This window comes from Cetorhinus maximus, chromosome 16, assembly GCF_964194155.1.
Source record: "Cetorhinus maximus chromosome 16, sCetMax3.hap1.1, whole genome shotgun sequence".
NCBI classification, from domain to species: Eukaryota; Metazoa; Chordata; class Chondrichthyes; order Lamniformes; family Cetorhinidae; genus Cetorhinus; species Cetorhinus maximus.
The window spans coordinates 41500886-41520439 of record NC_135894.1 but is presented as its reverse complement, the minus strand read 5'-3'; the positions used below and the strand labels follow the sequence as shown (position 1 = coordinate 41520439).

Sequence of the window (19554 nt, the reverse complement as noted above, 5' to 3'; positions counted from 1 at the left end):
ATCCCCTCAAAGTGCTGACTCTTGCCACTATATTGATTCTTGCTACTATATTGCAGTGTCCCCATTCTTTCTCTGATTTTCATTCTACATGTTTGAGTCTAAACAGTGAATGCTACCAAGCTATGGGTTATTGGGGTGCATTATTACTTGAGTCTAATTTTGGCCCAGCAGGCATCCAAACAGGAGCATGCTCCAGCAAGTGTCACAATCAAACTTGAACCCACAACCTAACTCAGGGGCTAGCAAATTACTCACTGAACCACAGCTGACACTAAAGATTAAAAAATGTTCTGAAATCATAATAAGAAGGACTTAGACATTGCACTTAAAAAAATGTTAAAGGACAATTCCTCACTTCTGGTGATGTTCTCATTATCCCCTGCAAAAACGTCACTGGCGTAGGGGACATGTAGTGAACCAGTTCCTGGCCTTTGCCAATCTGTTAAAAGGAAATTCGTAAGAGTGGTCAAGTGTGATAGATCCTGTTACATTCTCTTCCTCACTGCAGGAAGCCTCCAAGAAGCCCTTCCTCCACACTCTTTCTGATGCTACACTGAAAAGGTCCATTGGCAATGTGGGGAAAAAACAGCATGAATCTGCACCTAACCACTGAAGGTCCAACAACTGGAACAACCACACTTAGATTTTCACTCTCCTCCATTTATTGCACAAATGAAGTTTGCTCATTATGATGCATCACACAACTTAATACCCATAGCTCCTCCAGCATTATTTACTAGGTATGCCATTGAACCAAAACATGTAAAACTAATGGTGCCTATATATGTTAAACAAAGTATGTGTTTCAACCATGACACAAGCCTAAGGCATGCAGCCTTTAGGTCCATTTGCAGCAGTATGTGTTTTGCGGGGGGGCGGGGTGGTGTGATGGTGGTGGGGGTTGAATTTTGCAGTTCTCAGTGATCTACAGGCATATATTACATTTATTTGAATGATAAGACAGCAATAAACTGACTGCAGAACTCAAACCTTAGAATTATTTTGAAGAACTAAACAGCAGGACACCATATTACCATATGGGCACATTTTCCTGCTTAAGGGCAACCATTACAGAACAAAAGACAGGCTTGGTGATCTCCAGGGCCTGTGGTTACACTGAACCAACATCAACATAGAATCTGTTTGAAATACATGCTCAAATAGATTAGATTTTGACGCTTCCACAAAGAGTTTACACAATATCAAATCATGAAGCATCTTGAGCAACTCTGGTTATACTGGCTGCTCACACTGCCCACATTAGGGAATGCAGAGCAGTAAAACATATAACAGAGCACTGCTCACTAGCCTCCAACATTAGTCCTTCTTTAATTGCTTCCCTCCAAAGATTTTGATTCATGCTGGGGTAGAGTCACCAGTACTTTTCCCAAGTGGCTATTTGAGTGTAGCATGTTGCTTGGCCCCAGGCATCATTACAACAAATTCCAATCCTGTTATTACCTGACATGCATACACACACTTTTATACTAAATGGAATATACAATGCAGCAGTCATGGGAAAAATTACACTTGGCTGGTTTTCCTTCTCTGTAGCACAGATTAGCCAACTAGTCAACGGGGTCAAACTTTGGATCATTCTGGTCTCTGTGATCCAGTAACCCACATGATGCATTATCCATTAAACCATCAGAGGGGACATAAAGTTCTTTCTATTTACACATTTAATACCAGCACACTGGATTACACATATTTTGTAAAAAAAAAGTTTTAAAAATTGTTTTGTTTTTAATAGATAATACGCAACAATCTAAATAATGCCAACAGAACAAAATACAGTTCATTGTGTATACTAAAAATCCAAACAATCACACCCCACAAAAACAATAATTTTAATCGTAATGCCACAAACCATGCAAATATTAATTTTACTGGGAAGAGTAGCCCATCACTCATCATAGACTTCCTTTTTCCTTCCAATCATTTTCTACTGATGCAAAACAGTGAACTTCTCTGAAATTAGGTTTATCAACTTTGACATGTACAAAATTGACATCAAACATGTGGTACAACTGAGGAACAAGTTGCATACCTAGCTTAAAGCTATTCGTTTAAAAGGTTATGTGCAATTCACTTCCTGAAGTGGTCCAAAAGTTTAACAGCAGTTCCTGATGGTGTAAAAATAACAGAAGGTCACATGACCAAAACTCACTTGTTAAACAAGAGTAAAAAACAGAATTCAGAAGCTGTCATGAAGCTGGCACTATGGAAGCTTGAAAACTTACTAGATCAAACTGAAACTTAAAATATAAAGCATTCTGTTGCTGAACCGTTTCAATGAAATAATTTGCAGTCAAAATTTACAGAACTTGGGTGATATTTATTTCAGGTGGATTAAGCAAATAAGAGCCAGGTACAGAGTCTCACTCACAGTTTTCTTCTTTCTGGCTGCACAATCCATGCAAGCTCTTAGTTCTCCTCCCAGTCCAGACTTCACTAATTTTGACCTAAAGCCATTTTATATTCTAATAACAACCATTCTAAGAGAGATATGTTGGCTACAAGATTTGAAGTCCTAACTCAAAAAGAATGCAATCAATTATTCCTATCGTTTTCATAATACAATTAATTTATGAAATTATACATGAATGAAAACACAATCTTGGCTGTCTCTCAGAATAGCCAAGCAACGGCCTGACATACTCATATTCACAGAATCAAACCTTACAGATAATGTCACCATGCCGAGGTATGTCCTGTCTCACCTGCAGGACAAACCCAGCAGAGGTGGCAGCACAGTGGTATACAGTCAGGAGGGTGTTGCCCTGAGTCCTCAACATCAACTCTGGGCCCCATGATGTCTCATGGCATCAGGTAAAATATGGGCAAGGAAATCTCCTGCTGATTACCACGTACTGCCCTCCCTCAGTATGAATCAGTGCTCCTCCATGTTGAACACCACTTGGAGGAAGCAATGAGAGTGGCAAGCCACAGAATGTACTCTGGGTGAGGGACTTCAATGTCCATCACCAAGAGTGGCTCAGTAGCACCACTACTGACTGAGCTGGCTGAGTTCTAAAGGACATAGCTGCTAGACTGGGCCTGCGGCAGATGGTGAGGGAATCAACAAGAGGGAAAAGCATACTTGGCCTCATCCTCACCAAGCTGCCTGCCGCAGATGCATCGGTCCATGACAGCATCAGTAGAAGTGACCACCACAAAGTCCTTGTGGAGACAAAGACCTGTCTTCACATTGAGGATACCCTCCATCATTGTGTTGCATGGCACTATCATTGTGCTAAATGGGGTAGGTTTTGAACAGACATAGCAACTCAAAACTGGGCATCCATGAGGCACGGTGGGCCATCAGCAGCAGCAGAGTTGTACTCAACCACATGGTCTGGCATATCCCCCACTCTACCATTACCTTGAAGCCACGGATTCAAATCTGGTTCAATGAAGAAGAGTGCAGCAGAGCATGCCAGGAGCAGCACCAGACATACCTAAAAATGAGGTGTCAACCTGCTGAAGCTACAACTCAGGGCTACTTGCATGCCAAACAACCTAAGCAGCATACAAAAGATAGAGCCAAGCGATCCCACACCCAATGGATCAGATCTAAGCTCCACTGTCCCATCACATCTAGTCACAAATGGTAGTGGACAATTAAACTACTCACTGGAGGAGGCGGCTCCACAAATATCTCCATCCTCAAAGATGGGGAGCCCAGCACATCAGTGCAAAAGATAAGGCTGAAGCATTTGCAATAATCTTCAGCCAAAAGTGCCAAGTGGATGATCCATCTCGGCCTCTTCCTGATATCCCCAGCATCACAGATGCCAGTTCAGCCAGTTCGATTCACTCCACATGACATCAAGAAACAGCTGAAGGCACTGGATACTGCAAAGGCTGTGGGCCCTGACAATATTCTGGCAATACTACTGAAGACATGTGCTCCAGAATTTGCTGCGCTCCCAGCCATGTTGTTCCATGTTGTACAGCAACAATATACTGGCATCCACCCGGCAATGCGGAAAATCCCATCCACAAAAAGCAGGACAAATTCAAACTGGCCAATTACCGCCTCATCAGCCTACTCTCCATCATCAGTAAAGTGACGGAAGGGGTCATCAACAGTGCTATCAAGCGGCACTTGTTTAGAAATAACCTGCTCACAGATGCTAAATTTGGGTTCCCCCTCGATCATTCAGCTCCTGACCCCATTACCGCCTTGGTTCAAACATAGGCAAAAGAGCTGAACTCCAGAGGTGAGGCGACAGTGACTGACCTTGACATCAAAGCAGCATTTGACCGAGTGTGGCAGACTGGAGTCAATGGGAATCAGGGGGAAAACTCTCTGTTGGTTGTAGCCATACCTAGCACAAAGGAAGATGCTTATGGTTGTTGGAGGTCAATCATCTCAGTTCCAGAACATCACTGCAGGAGCTCCTCAGGGTACTGTCCTAGGCCCAACCATCTTCAGCTGCTTCACCAATGACCTTCCTTCTATCATAAGGTCAAAAGTGGGGATGTTTGCTGAAGATTGCACAATGTTCAGCACCATTCGCGACTCCTCAGATATTGAAGCAGTCTGTGTCCAAATGCAGCATGACCTGGACAATATCCAGGCGTGGGCTGACAAGTGGCAAGTAACATTCATGCCACACCAGTGCCAGGCAATGACCATCTCCAACAAGAGAGAATTTAACCATTGCCCCTTGACATTCAATGGCATTACCATTGCTGAATCACCCACTATCAACATCCTGGGGGTTACCACTGACCAGAAACTGAACTGCACTAGCCATCTAAATACTGTGGGAACAAGATTAGGTCAGAGACTAGGAATCCTGTGGTGAGTAACTGACCTCTTGATTCCCCAAAGCCTGTTCACCATCTACAAGGCACAAGTCAGCAGTGTGATGAAATACTCTCCACTTGCCTGGATGAATACAGCTCCAACAACATTCAAGAAGCTCGACACCATCCAGGACATAGCAACCCGCTCAATTGGCACCCCATCCACAAACATTCACTTGCTCCACCACCAACACACATTGGCAGCAGTGTGTACCATCTACAAGATGCACTGCAGAAATTCACCAAGGCTCCTTAGGCAGCACCTTCCAAACCCATGACCTGTACCATCTAGAAGGGCAAGGGCAGCAGATACAAGGGAACACCAGCACCTGGAGGTTCCCCTCCAGCCATTCTCGACCCTGACTTGGATATATATTGCCAATCCTTCACTGTAGCTGGGTCAAAATCCTGGAACTTCTTCCCTAACAGCACTGTGGGTGTACCTACACTACATGGAATGCAGCAGTTCAAGAAGGCAGCTCACCACTACCTTCTCAAAGGCAATTAGGGATGGGCAATAATTGCCAATTTAGCCAGCGACGTCCACATCCCATTAATGAATACAAAAAATTGTTGTAAGGAAAAGCAAAATTACCTATTTTGCATCTCCAAAGAAATTAAAGCCTCATTTACGCATTAAAGTTTGTATGTATACAAATTGAACTCAATTTCAGAGTTATCTTCAAGTAGAAACTTGAAATTGCAAACGTCATTGTAGTTCAAAAAGTCACTGTCTGACAGTAATACTGGTATGTCACTGATTGGCTTGCGATAAAGACAACAACAATACATGTTTATATAGTGCTTTAACATAGTAAAACATCACAAGGTGGTTCACAGGAGTGGTAATCAGATAAAATTTAACACCATGTTACATAAGGAGGTATTAGGACAGGTGACCAAAAGCTTGGTCAAAGAGGTAGGTTTTATCGAGTAATTTAAAGGAATAGAGAGAGGGAAAAAGATGTGGAGAGGTTCATGAAAGGAATTTCAGAGATTAGAATCTAGGCAGCTGAAGGCACAACCAGCAATGGTAATGCAAGAGACCCTGGTGTAGAACAGAATCCAATGTGTTTTACATTGTCTTTTGAAAAAAGGATTTGTCATTATAATGATCTCATATCAACACAGTATTTGGTCAAGAACTGCACAACAGGATTTAAAGAGGCAAAGGTTGAGGTTCCTGATATCTCACTAGGTAAATGTACCTAGATCCTGAGCTAAATAATCTGGAAAGGCCTCAATTCAATCTCTTGTCTGTGCTGATCTCATCTGAATTAATCCAGAGAACACTTACCCTTAAATGATCTCACTAAGCATGTGGTGGGGGAAAAGAGTCAGCCATACTTTCCAGTACTGTTTGCTAACTTATATTCCTATTGGAAGATTCCCCATGTGGCTACTGAGCGAGGATAGTAAAAAGTTTGACTCTGAGAGCTCCAGAAGAATGAATTGTTATATGGATTTGTTAGTAGAGGAATCTTGTGCTCATGAAACCACTCCCAACTATAAGTTACCACCATCAGCAAAGGAGGAACTATGGAGAAAGTTAGAGTGGAAATTGGAGAAGGACATATGTAATTGCTTTAGGTCTTGAGCTGCTAATTGCAATGAGAGTGAAATTCCTGACTGCTGTTTTAAATGAAAAAGTAGTGTGAATATAAACTGTTTAATTTTTGTGCCTACTATTTTGCCAAAACTAGTGTGAAAAACAATTTCATCTCCATTTAGAAAGACAACAGCCATTCTTGGGTAATGTCAATGTGGTTTAAAATTACCCACAATTGTGGACACCAACAGCCTAGCAGTTAGACTGAAATAAAACTGTCACTTTTCACATTAACCACAATTATAATTAGATTGTGATCTTTAAAACCAATTAGCAAGTTCAACTTCCAAGTTTTATATAAATTATAGCTTTTACATTCTTCATCAAAATTCTGAAAAAATGTTTCTATAAAGTTAAAACAAAAAAATTCTGAAGGGTTATTGTCGACCTGAAACATTAACTGTTTCTCTCTCAACAAGTCAGGGGCAGCATTTTCTGTTTTCATTTCAGATTTCCAGCATCTGCAGTATTTTGCTTTTGTTTAAATTCATTGGTAGTCTCAGTTTTAAGTGATAAAAACAAAAAAATGCTGCAGTCAGCAGAGCAGGCAGCATGTGTGGAGGGAAGAACATAGGGTTAATCGTTCAAGCGTACACTCTTCTTCAAAACAATTGGTCAATGCTGACCACGGGTCTATATTTGAAACCTTAACTCATCTGTTCTCTCCACAGATACTGCCAGATCTGCTGAACGGTCCCAGCATTTTCTGTTTTGTGTTTCAGATTTTCAACATCTGCAGTTTTTTTTGTCTTCAAAGTAATAAAAATCCTGAATAGATGTACAGACACACAGTACACTAAATGCAGTTGTTCATTCTATCTTCCCGATTTGCAGGAAGGTATACCTACCAATTATTAACAATTCTCAAAACAGATTGTAAAGGGAATAAATTTATGGGATAGAACTTTTTTTTAAAAAAAACTGTGGTTTCATCACCTGATCAGCCAAAGGCTAAAACTCATTATTAATTCTTTAGGACATAAAAGGCAACCGTTTCCTAACATTGATTGAAATGTTGCTGAAAATATATGTTGCATTAGCTACATTCACTGGAAATCTGTGCACACGAACAGTGCACACACGTCACTTGCTTCAAAGCAAAAGCTTAAAAAAAGTGCCTCGATATAGTCGCGCTCAGTAAATACAGATCGATTAAATATGCTCATTTTGCACTTTCAAATAAAGTATTAACTTTTGTAATCATACTCTCCACATGTAAACATAGAGGAGATTGCGAGGGCTGGGCCAATTGCCATGGCAGCACAGTAACGATCCGACCCCCCTGTTCCACCACAGAAATGATCTGCCACACGCAGAAATTATCATTAAATGATGCGTTTAACATCATTTTAACACAACTTTGTGTTTACAAAAATTTGTTGTACAAGTCACAGAAAATGGGGTCGCGAAGAGAAGCAGCTCTTACAATCGAGATATTATTGCAGTCTACCAACTGCCTATTGTTCATATTGTTTGCTCTTGTCCTTAAGGGTTTCGATAAACAACTCGATAAAGAACTATCTTAAAGGTGTAGACGATATTTCGAACCAATATGGAACTTCGAAGGCAAAGATTGCTTAAACATCCTAATTTCCGATTTCCCACGCCCACAGCACCCTCCGCCCTATGATAACGCTTGATTGGCATGTATCTGACCCTGCTTTACCAAAGATCTATAGGACGCCGACCACCAATGAAAATAGCTTATGTTTATGGCTTTCATGCAAACTTCACAAGGAAATATGGATCTGCACCCAAGAATACGTGACTCACAATCTCTGGGTTAAATAATGCGATTTATTGCTGCGTGCTCAGAAGCCCCAAGACACAAACGGTAACGATCGTCAGAGCGCAGCACCTTGTTTAGACCATTCTAATACTAGTAATACGAGGGAGGGTTTTTCTTCGCGTATAGTTTTTAAGGAAACGTGGCACCGTGTGCATTGAATTTGCAATGCCTTGCTTTAATATCGCCGTAGGTTCGCGTCTGTACTTGCTTCCGACCCCACAAGGATGCAAAGGGCAGATATTTTCCAGACGGAGCTACTGCTTTTTCTGTTGATGCACTTTGAATGTAAAATGCGTCCGGGAGCACAAATTTTGCCTGCTGAACGATAAGCATCCTGTAGGTAAAGATCACTATTTAACCCAGGGTAGCAAGTATGATTGGCATGTGGTCGGGAATGTGTATAACATGTAAGGCACACTGCTTCTGCCCACTCTTTTCCCGCTCCCGAATCGGAGCCATTAGCCGAAGCCATTGTCTGTGAACAGGCAGTCAAAGCTAAGTAAATATTCAATGAGCCTTAACAACAAAAGTAGCGCCTTTTTTTTTATCCCTCAATCCTCCCTCAGAGATTTGCTCTGCATGATATATATGCACATTCCGCAACCGGTTCATACAAGAAAGAAGACATTGCCATCGGCGAGGAAGGATATGATAGCAAACTTTTTCGACTCCATTTTCGAGTGCGGTCTGTTGCGATCGACAGGAGGGTTACGATCGACATGGGAAAGCCTCTCAGTTGATAAGAATTGCAATACCTTTCAACCACCATGCTTAGTTGGGCCTTTGCAAATGTGGGCTAAATACGTGAGCGATTAACGTTGTAAATATCTAACGAGAGTTTTTAAAAAAAATTGAAATAAATCAATGATTTAAATGCATAAGAGACCGCTTTGAGACGCTTTCACCACAATTACGTAAACGATTAAAATGTTTTAGAGAACACATGGGCAATGAAGAGCAAGATCGCAGCATTATTAAGGCAGCAAGTCAAAATCAAAGCACATTTTTCATCCAGTTGAACTATTAGTGTTGATTTAATACAGTAATTCACAATTGTTCGCCACTTCCATAGATTGTACAGATCTGTATATAAAGCCCGCCAGAATGTTTCTATCAATCCTGGTAACAAAACGCCACTTTTCTAAATATCAAACCGTTTTAGTTAAATTTTGTTCTGAATCATAGTTAAAATGACGTAAAGCTGAATTCAGAATCCTGTCTGGGAGGGTCACCCCAATTGAGTTATAATTATTTAATTGCAGGAACCTTTTTAAATTCGCCAAAAGACACAAGTGAAAGGAGTAAAAAAATACTCTAGCAAGCCTGCAACAGCACAATGTACACCTGGCAAAGTTCTATTTCACAATACTTTCAACAACCTGACCGACTCCACCGGCATTAAACACTCGAACACCTCTCGGAAACCCTAGAGAAGTCTAGATCACTGTAAATCACATCTTCTATGTTAAAAGACGTAAATTAATACTGTCTACTGCATATAATACTGGTTTGTTCCTAAAGCGTTTTTAATACAGATTTAACGTCACTGGCACTACAAGTGCACGGCTCACAAGGGGTCTAAAGCTCCCTGGTGCTTCGTGTGTGACCTTCCTGTGTGAGACTCACATGACTGCTAGCAAAGATGGTCCAGCACAATGTAAAGCCCAAAAATATTAACCATTCGTTAACAGTGCAGTTCACATTGTTCAAAAATTATATACATCATTGTGACCGTTGCTTAAATTCTAATTTGTGGGTTTAACATGGCAATAAACTGATTTATCCAAGAATGACCGTCACCAATCCAGGTGATACGCTAATGCACGGTACACAACAGCATGCATTTGATCTGCTTGTTCAGAATGTTGCATAAGACTGGTACATTACTGGTACAGCAAAAGTGACACCGATATTTTTAGACGCATACCGCGGGAGAATCAATAAATGCGCCCAAAGCAATCCTTTCCGGATTGCCTACCAAACCTAATAGGTAGAAACTGGGGCAATGGGGACGGTTCGAACATATAACTGTGTGGGAGGAAAACAATTATTTAACCAGCAATTTCCCCATGTGATGATGGTGCACAACTTGCTCTGTTCAACAATGTAGAATATGGTTTAAATTCTGAAAAGAAAAAGGTTTCATTCAGCAGTAGATTGACGAGTACCTTCAAAGATTTAAGGTATCTATAAAGCACAAAGAATATCTTAGCTGTCAATGTGGTGACCTTGACTACTCATGTTTGAGATTGGCAGGAACATCTATATAAATGGTGTTGCACATGGTGAGTGGGAACTAAAGCAACCATGCAAGATTAAAATGCTAATTTCCCTCCTAATGCAGCCACCATACTCGATCGCCACATTATCTAGCGAGTACTAAAACACAGCTTACTCGACATCAACCGCATAATATCTATGAAAACGTGTGTATTTTTCTTGCTAGCTGCTCTATTTTAAATGTCCTGTGCCTAGTTGTTACACACTACAGTTCCTATACACCTTCTCCATGTGAACAATTGTGTGCAAAGTTTACTGTAACTGTTGAATGAACATTTTAAACATATGCAGTCTATTAGATAGAAATAGCAATCACCCTGATACAGCATAAATTTCTGTATCTGGTAGACTAGTGCACTGCATGCAGTGTTTCATATCAAAGAAACTGAGTTTTAACCCTTTATGATAATTGGTTATATTTTAACACGCAAGGATACATTTTTTAATATCGTATTGTTCAAAGGAAGTTTTTTCTGTAGTTGCATACATTTCCTAGAATCTCGATTACTAGCAATAGTTACACACAATAACATTACACATTACTAATGCAGGCTATTGAATAAAATATATTAATCACATCAAAGATGCTCTGTTGATAATAAGCCGCCCTCCTTCCCACTAACTACATTGCGGAACACTAGTTGCTAGTCCTATGTCGAGTCGATTTTTTAAAAGAAAAATACACACCATCACAAACCAGTCAATTAAAACCAGGGTTAAAAAAAATCTATTGTCCCGCTTTTGGTAACGTGCAGCTATCGGGCATCTGTACCATGGGATTTGTATTTAGCACACACTGGTCAATTATAAACCGGATGGAGAGATTTCGCAGCAAATTGCAAGTCACAGTTGCTTCATGAACTTGGGATATTTATTATCAGTGAATAACAATATGAGCATTTTGAAAAAATAACAGAAGGGTTAAAATTTTACCAAAGATGCTTATAAGTGGAATAATAACAACAACCATACCCTTCCTTTTCGTTTTTTTCTTGAGTTTATGTGCTCCTTCCCCCCCACCCCCCGTATTATTCCTGGGGTACGAATCCATGGGTACCGATTGTACTCTGCTACTATACACAAGTCACCATTATTTGAGTCTTCACAATGAGTATTGACAAGCTGCATATTCATCGATGTGAACACCATAGCCAAGCCTGATCTTGTCCTCATCCAGTCTGGACATATACACTTGTAAGCAGGAATCACTGATTTTTTTTTCTTGCTTCATTCATGAGATGTAGCCATCACCGACTAGGCCAGCATTTAGTGCCCATCCCTAATTGTCCTTGAGAAGGTGGTGGTGAGCTACCTTCTTGAACTGCTGCAACCCACAGTGCTGTTAAGGAGGGAGTTCCAGGATTTTGACTCAGCAACATCAAAGGAACGACAATATATTTCCAAGTCAGGAAGGTGAGTGGCTTGGAGGGGAACTTCCAGTTGGTGGTGTTCCCATGTGTTTGCTGCCTTTGTCCTTCTAGATGGTACAGGTCGTGGGTTTGGAAGATGCTGTCTATGGAACCTTGGTGAGTTCCTGCAGTGCATCTGGTATATGGTACACACTGTTGCTACTGTGTGTCGGTGGTGGGGGGAATGAATGTTTGTGGATGGGGTGCCAATCAAGCAGGCAGCTTTGTCCTGGATGGTGTCAACCTGTTGTTGGAGTGTTGTTGGAGCTGCACTCATCCAGGCAAGTGGAGAGTATTCCATCACAATTCTAACTTGTGTCTTGTAGATGGTGGACAGGCTTTGGGGAATCAGGAGGTCAGTTAGGCGCTACAGTATTGCTAGCCTCTGATCTGTTCTTGTAGCCACAGTATTTATATGGCTAGCCCAGTTCAGTTTCTGGTCAATGGCAACCTCCAGAATGTTGATAGTGGGAGATTTAATGATGGTAATGCCATTGAATGTCAAGGAGTGATGGTTAGATTCTCTCTTGTTGGAGATGGTCATTGCCTGGCACTTGTGTGGCATGAATGTTATTTACCACTTGTCAGCCCAAGCCTGGATGTTTCCAGGTCTTGCTGCATTTGGACATGGACTGCTTCAGTGTCTGAGTTGTCGCAAATGGTGCTGAACATTGTGCAATCATCGGCGAACATCCCCACTTCTGACCTTATGATGGAAGGAAGGTCATTGATGAAGCATCTGAAGATGGTTGGGCCTAGGACACTACTCTGAGGAACTCCTGCAGTGATGTCCTGGAGCTCAGTTGATTGACCTCCAACAACCTCAACCATCTTCCTTTGTGTTAGGCATGACTCCAACCAGCAGAGAGCTTTCCCACTAATTACCATTAACTCCAGTTTTGCTAGTGTGCCTTGATGCCACACTTGGTCAAATGCTGCCTTGATGTCAAGGGCAGTCACTCTCACCTCACCTCTGGAGTTCAGCTCTTTTGTCAATGTTTGAACCAAGACTGTAATGAGGTCAGGAGCTGAGTGGCCCTGGCAGAACCCAAACAGCATCAGTGAGCAGGTTATTGCTAAGCAAGTGCCACTTGATAGCACTGTTGATGACCTCTTCCACCACTTTACTGTGGCTAACAGGAAAAAAATTTCTGTGGCTGGACACATTTCCCTCAATCTTCATTAATAATTATAATTTAGAAACCTACCAAAAGCTGTGGAACCATGAACATTTTCTGCTCCTTAAGCAGGTGTGGTGAAGGCAATTGTAATGCCCTACTACTGCTCTGGCCGAGATAAGTTAATTCAGCACTATAATCTGGGACCATGCAGGTCTGCATGGCTCAGCACCTGGCTGATTAAGCATCAGGAAAGCTGTGTTTTTAATAGTGATATTAAATTTTACTAACAAATTATTCCTTAAATTTTCTCCTAACATTTGACAGATATGAATTAAATGATTTTAACAAAAAAACTATGTTCCAATTTCCTTTCACTGAATTGAATTTTGGAAGCTGCACTAAATTTAGTACCTATTTAGTTTTCCTTTAAAGATTTTATAACTTGTCAGCAGAATTCTTATAGTACTGCACATTTTGCATCACACAAAGTGATTTCAAATTCACATTGACACCAATTGTGTCATATAACTGCAGAAAAATGTCAAACATTTGATAATGGATTTAGGACCATCTCCATAAAGTAGTCTCACATTTTTCTGCATCAGTTGCACTATATCTTTAACCAACTTTTTGTTTAAATACCCTAGATTGTAAAGTCAAAAGAACTCTGAATAAGCTCTCAAATGACTCTAGTGAGTCTCCTACATGACAATAGTGACAATACTTCAAAAAGTACTTCATTGGCTATAAAGCGCTGAGACGTCCAGTGGTCATGAAAAGCGCTGCACACGTGCAAGTCTTTCTTTTTATCCAGATAATAGTGAAGCACATAGATCAGGATGGTCTATGGTCAGTCAGTAACCTGTTGTGAGTCAGCATAAGTCTGCTGTGGCAGCTTGATAAGAAGGAAAATTAGTTTGTGTTCTCAAATCTTAATCATTATGCAGTGTTCCTGATGGAAGTATCTGCCTGTATTGGTTGGGATTAGGGATAGATTAAGCTTGCAACATTTCCCATCATGATCAACTAGCTTGTCAAAACTCATTGCAAAGGCTTATATATGAATAATGGCCACCAAAAAGACACTGGAGAATGATCAACGCATATTTGCATGTAACCTGGCAAAAAGAGTCAATACTTTTTATTTCATGGGATGTGTGTGTCGCTGGCAAGGCCAGCTTTTGTTACTCATCCCTAAATCCCCTTGGGAAGGGACTTCTTAAACCACTGCAGACCTTCAAAGGCGTCAAAACCTAAAGGAGAAAATTGGTAAAAAGGGATGGAAAAATTACCTAATTATTCCACTAGAATGCATTTGAGTTTTTAATTGTTTGAAAAGAGCCAACTGCCTCATCTACTCTTTCCAAACATTAAACACTTCACCAGCAAGTGAGAATAGTTCTGCATATTAATTTAAAGATGTATGCAGAGATCCATTTTGATTTAAGATCAGTGTGATCAAGGAAGTATTATTCAATGTTGTCCACTGGCCCTGCTGTCATAATTATATTAACTGATCATTTCCATGGTACAGCCCCCAACTTCACTTCTAGTGTGCCTATTCGAAAGAATATAAAACTTGTAAAGTGTTTTCCCACTTTGCAGTCCAATCAATTCTAGTAAAATCTACAAGTGATGTCCTGTCGAAAACATCAGTCAGTAGTAGGGATGGGCAATAAATGCTGGCTTAACTAGTGCTGCACACACTCTATGAAAGAATGTTAAGAAATCACTGGGCAGAATTTAAGTTTGAGGGAGGTAAAATATTGTCATAATTCAGCCTTTTTCTAGCAAAACTGAATTATAATTGCAATTTTTCCTGACTTACAATACTAAAAAGGAGGTCTTGTGGCACAAGCGGGGAGTATCCCTGCCTTTGAGTCAGAAGCTCTGGGTTCAAGTGCCACCCCAGGACTTGATGGCCAAGGCAGGTGTGTTCATAACATGGCCATCAACCTGTAAACTGTTCCAAAACACACCAATGGCAGGCAGAACGAGTGAGAGAGATTTCTGGTCAGTCAAGTGATTGAAAGGAAGTTGGAGCCTCCATCATCATTATTCATAACTCCAGACTACAACATGCATGTAAAAGTACATGATGTCACAGCAACTCAGACTTCTTGAATGATCTATAACACACCATCACCACAATACAATATGGAAAATCTTTTAGTTTAGTTGGATGTTAGTTCAGTGAACAAATTACCATGCTTGAGAATTAAGTGAATTGCAAAATTCTCAAATATGTCATGTATGCAAAATGTATCTGCTTATTGGTTCCCTCATATAGATTAGAAGAAAAATTATTTAAAAATTAAATATTTTAAACCATCTAAGATGAACCAAAGTCTAAGTTTTGCGATGAAATCTTGTTATTGGGCTTCAGAATTCTTGTCTGAAACTTATTTGGCTTTTAATTACAACAGATTATTTAAAATTCTTCAGCTTTAAACTGAATACCCCAAGTGTTCAAAGCCTCCTATGTATAGTTTATAACCAGCTTTGTGTATTTAAAATACTATTGAAACATTGGATTATTTACACGCCTGACAATTGAATTCTGTCAAATATGGAACAGATGTTTTTTTCTGTTTCAATTTACTTTAAAAAAAACCTTTTCAATAACTTAGTCACTGAAAGTAAAATATTCATGGTAGTAAGATGCTCTCTCCAACAATAATTATGAAATTATTTAAAATTGATTGCTATGAAAATATAAATCTTTATCAATTTGGCTAATATCTAACTTTCATATTTCATATTATAACTTTTCATAGATCAATAATGGGCATTGGTACAATTATGCATGTTATAAGCCCTTAAATATAATTATGCACAATTCCCTTCAGTCACCACCTACATCTCATGTGCCCTTCTGACTCTTCTAAGTCACTTACAACTGTATTTTCAAACTTCCAAACACCTAGCTTTTTGTCCTGCCGTTTACCATGACATCACTGCAACTCAACTACTCCCTCAACTCCACCTTGATGTCCTCATTCCAGTAAACCTTCACGGTCCTGAGCATTCCCATGGTACAGCCTCCAAGTTCACTTTTTCAAGTCCAAATGGGCACAGACAAGCATATCTGGCACTTGATGGTTTAGCCATCGATCACTATGTTTAGCTGTAATTTTTACTGGACTTTGATCTCCTATTTCACCCAATACTCAAGGATCATCCCATCACCTCCTGCTCTCTGAACCCCATTCCCACTTAACAGTTGAACAGCCAACTTCCCTTTCTGTCCTTAATACTAGTTCACATTATATAAAGTTCCCTCTCATCATGCACTGTCTCTCTCACTTTCAAAATCATCTGTCATCACCCTTCCACTTTTGACCCCTCTGTCTTTGCACATCACTGTCCTGTTTTTTTCTCTCCAAAGACTTTAGTGTTTGATTCCAAAAATTTCAAAGATCCTGGCCCTGCAACTCTCTCTTGGAATCCCTCCACTTACAGCACTACAACAACCATAACCAAAATCAGAAACAACGTTCTGAAGAGACTGAATGTGGGGCATAATATCTCCTTCTCCTCCTTAAACTCTCCACAGTTTTGGCATTGTTGACCACACAATGCTCCTCAGTTGCCTCTCTCTCATGTTCAGTTCAGTTGGATTTCCTTCTTTTGGCTTCACTCTTGGCTATCATAGCCAGAGCACCTTTTTCAACGGTTTCTTTCACTACTCACTTGAAAGTCCCTAAAGAATCAATACCTGGCCTCCTCCTTTTCTTCATGTACACTATCCTTTTTTGATATCATCCACAACACTGCCCCTTTCTGACATTATCCATAAATATGAAGTTAATTTTGACATCCAGGTTTAACTCTCTACCACCATTCCTGACCCCTTCACTGCATCTGCAGAGTCAGACTGTTTGTCCAACAATCAGCTTTGGATAAAGGCACAATTTCTTCAATTTAACAATGGGTGTCAATGCCATCATCTTGAGTCTCCTCCGAAAACTCCATCCCTTTTTTCAGCCACCATCTCAAGATGTACCAGACTGCTCTCAGCTTTGTGTGCACTTTGAACATCAGCTGAGATACCAATCCTATATCCTCTCCTTCATAAAGACCACTTGCTGTCTCCATGCCTATCTCAGTCCATCTCCACTGAAACACTCATGTGTGACATTTTTACCAGAATTTTCTGATGGCTGCCTCCCATTGACTATCCTTGATAAACAAACAATTGCCCACCAAACATTTGACTGTTCATATCCTATCCCATGCCAAGTCTCATTCACCCATCACCCTTGTTCTTGCTGAGCTACATTGACTCCTGATCCCACAAGGCCTCACATTTTAAATTCCTCTCCTTGCGTTTAAGTCCTGCCATAATTCCGTAACCTCCTCCAGTATAAACCACTCCCCTCACCAACCCAAAATCTGTTCCTTCAACCCTGCTCTACTATGCATCCAGTCCCACATCAACACCAACAGCTATGCCTTCAGCTGCTAGGGTTCCATGTTCTGGAATTCCCTCTCTAAACCACTCTGCCTCTGGCCCTTTAATACAGTTTTGAATATTCACCTCTATGACCAATTATTTGTTCACCTCATCTAATATCTCTTATGTGGCTTAGCATCCACTTTTCCCTTATGCCTCTATGATACATCTTGGGAAGCTTTTCTACCTGAAAATGTTGTAAATACCCTAGTACACCCTCTAGTAGTGGTGAGGAAAATCCTAAAATTATCTCAGAATTCTAAGAATTAAAATTACCTACTCGGAAACCTCAAACCCAGATCATGTTTTTACTGCCCAGTTTTAAAAAAAGAACTCACGAGAAATCAGGCCAAAACATTTCTGAACCTGACCTGTATTTAATCTATCACTATATAGAGTGGTTTAGTATTGGACAAGGAGCTGGAAGTTCACAGAAAATATACATGATTAGGTAAAATATAGCACTAAATCATTGTGAGCAACATGTAAAGGAGTGTTAACCGTTCACAATCACGAGGCTGACGGGAGTTCCTTTTCAACCACTTTTAATCCAGCCTGGAGTTCACCTTTGGATGTTTTATCAGCATCTCCCTATGATGGCCTACTATGTGCTTTTGGAGTGAAACGGTTAAATAATTAGAAGCAAGACCCACCTTCCTCCCACCTCCTAAACACTGCGAATCGATTACTTTAAAACTCTCGGGTCTTTCTCTGTCAATTCCTGAGTCCTCTGACCTGCAACAGAAGATGTCGAGGATTTGCAATATATGCTATTAACAATCAAGTTCGTGCAACATATTGAATTGCCTGTGGCAAAATATATTTAACGTGTTTATGTAAAAATAAAAAGATTCTGACTTTAACTTGGCATGTAGTTGCAACATTTTAAAACATTTTTGTTAAGCATATCTATTTCACAATATTTGCTATCTGTGATTGCATCCGTGGAGATGTATTGCTGGGAAACAGCTCCTTGAAAGAACCAGTACGTGCATTGGGCGAGGGGGGGGGAGAAAATAAACGGAGCTCAAACTCACTTGGTGTTGGGCTTGTCGCGATCCTCCTTGTTGCCGATATGTTCTGCGGGTACTGAACGAAAATCGCCGTACATTTCCTTCCAAACCTGTTTCTCTTTGGTTTTCGCCATGTGTCTTTACAGGACAGTCTCTAATAAACGTCCAAGAGCTTTCCTCACGCGATCGAAAGACCTTTTTGTCTCATTTTCTTTAAAACTTAAAAGAGGGGACAAAACCCCACAGGGAAAACGTATCGAAACTGATCGAGCCCTGACGGCAGCGGCAGCATGATGATGAGGAGGGAGGAGGCTGCTTCTCGGCTTTCACTACTCCGGAGAGATAAAATCGAGGTCGGATGGGATGTTTTGTAGTGCTATTTATTGCCAAGCGCTGGAGAAGAGACGCTGCTCCTACTAACAAATCTTCCAACAACTTCAACCGCTTCTTTCTGTTCGTCTGTCTAAACACACCAGAGGTACAATGCGAATCTTCTTGTCTCACTGGCGCTGTTAGCGAGAGAAGAAAACAGGTTCCAGCCTCCCCGCTGTCAGCATTAAAACATCAGTAGTTTCCTTAATTTTAAAACATGAACAATTTATATCAGCCTTGACCGTTTGAAATGCGCGGAGGGTTTCGTGCCTTCGCCTCCTTGTGTCACCACTTTTTCTCTGCCCGGCTGGTGGTTGGGGGTCAGTGAGGATTTCCCCTTGCCCTTCTCCGCGGGTCCAGCTGCAGTTAGATTTTCCAATTTTTTTCGCCCGTTTTTACTTTTTTTAAGTTGTGCTTGATTTTAAAAAAAAATCAAAACAATGCAATAAAAGCCACGCAGTGAAATAAGCAGGTAAATTCCCGCGAGTGACAGTGCTGCTGTTGCCTGCCAGCTTGCCGGCTGCTTGGGCTGGCCTGCTTCCTCGGCCACCGCTCGGCTCGGGCTCGGGCTCGGGCTGGGCTCGGCTCGGCTCGGCTCAGCTCGTCCCGGGAAGTTTCGCTGGACTGAGTCAGGCGGGCCTGACGTCAATCGGCACAAAGCTCTGAGTGATAATTAGTGAAATATCT

General features: G+C 40.8%; 1 protein-coding gene and 1 long non-coding RNA gene across 6 annotated transcripts in view; one reads left to right on the top strand and one right to left on the bottom strand.

The window, feature by feature from the left end:
• The window catches only part of bcor (BCL6 corepressor), a 283987-nt gene extending 264582 nt beyond the window's left edge, over positions 1-19405 (bottom strand). For 3 of the 5 annotated variants that reach the window (XM_078559744.1, XM_078559745.1, XM_078559749.1), the window contains exons 1-2: positions 18520-19403; positions 18136-18217 (exon numbers count right to left, since the gene is read on the bottom strand). In XM_078559744.1, coding sequence (XP_078415870.1) covers positions 18136-18217; positions 18520-18629 — 192 coding nt within the window. In that variant the 5' untranslated portion in view covers positions 18630-19403. Of the gene's footprint in view, positions 1-18135; positions 18218-18519 lie in introns of all 5 variants that reach the window. The other 2 variants (XM_078559753.1, XM_078559746.1) reach the window with 2 other exon arrangements.
• LOC144691943 (uncharacterized) lies at positions 7805-9236 on the top strand. The gene is made up of 2 exons (XR_013579238.1): positions 7805-8261; positions 9155-9236. It is a non-coding gene; the product is annotated as an uncharacterized LOC144691943 (long non-coding RNA).
• Positions 19406-19554: the final 149 nt, after the last annotated feature.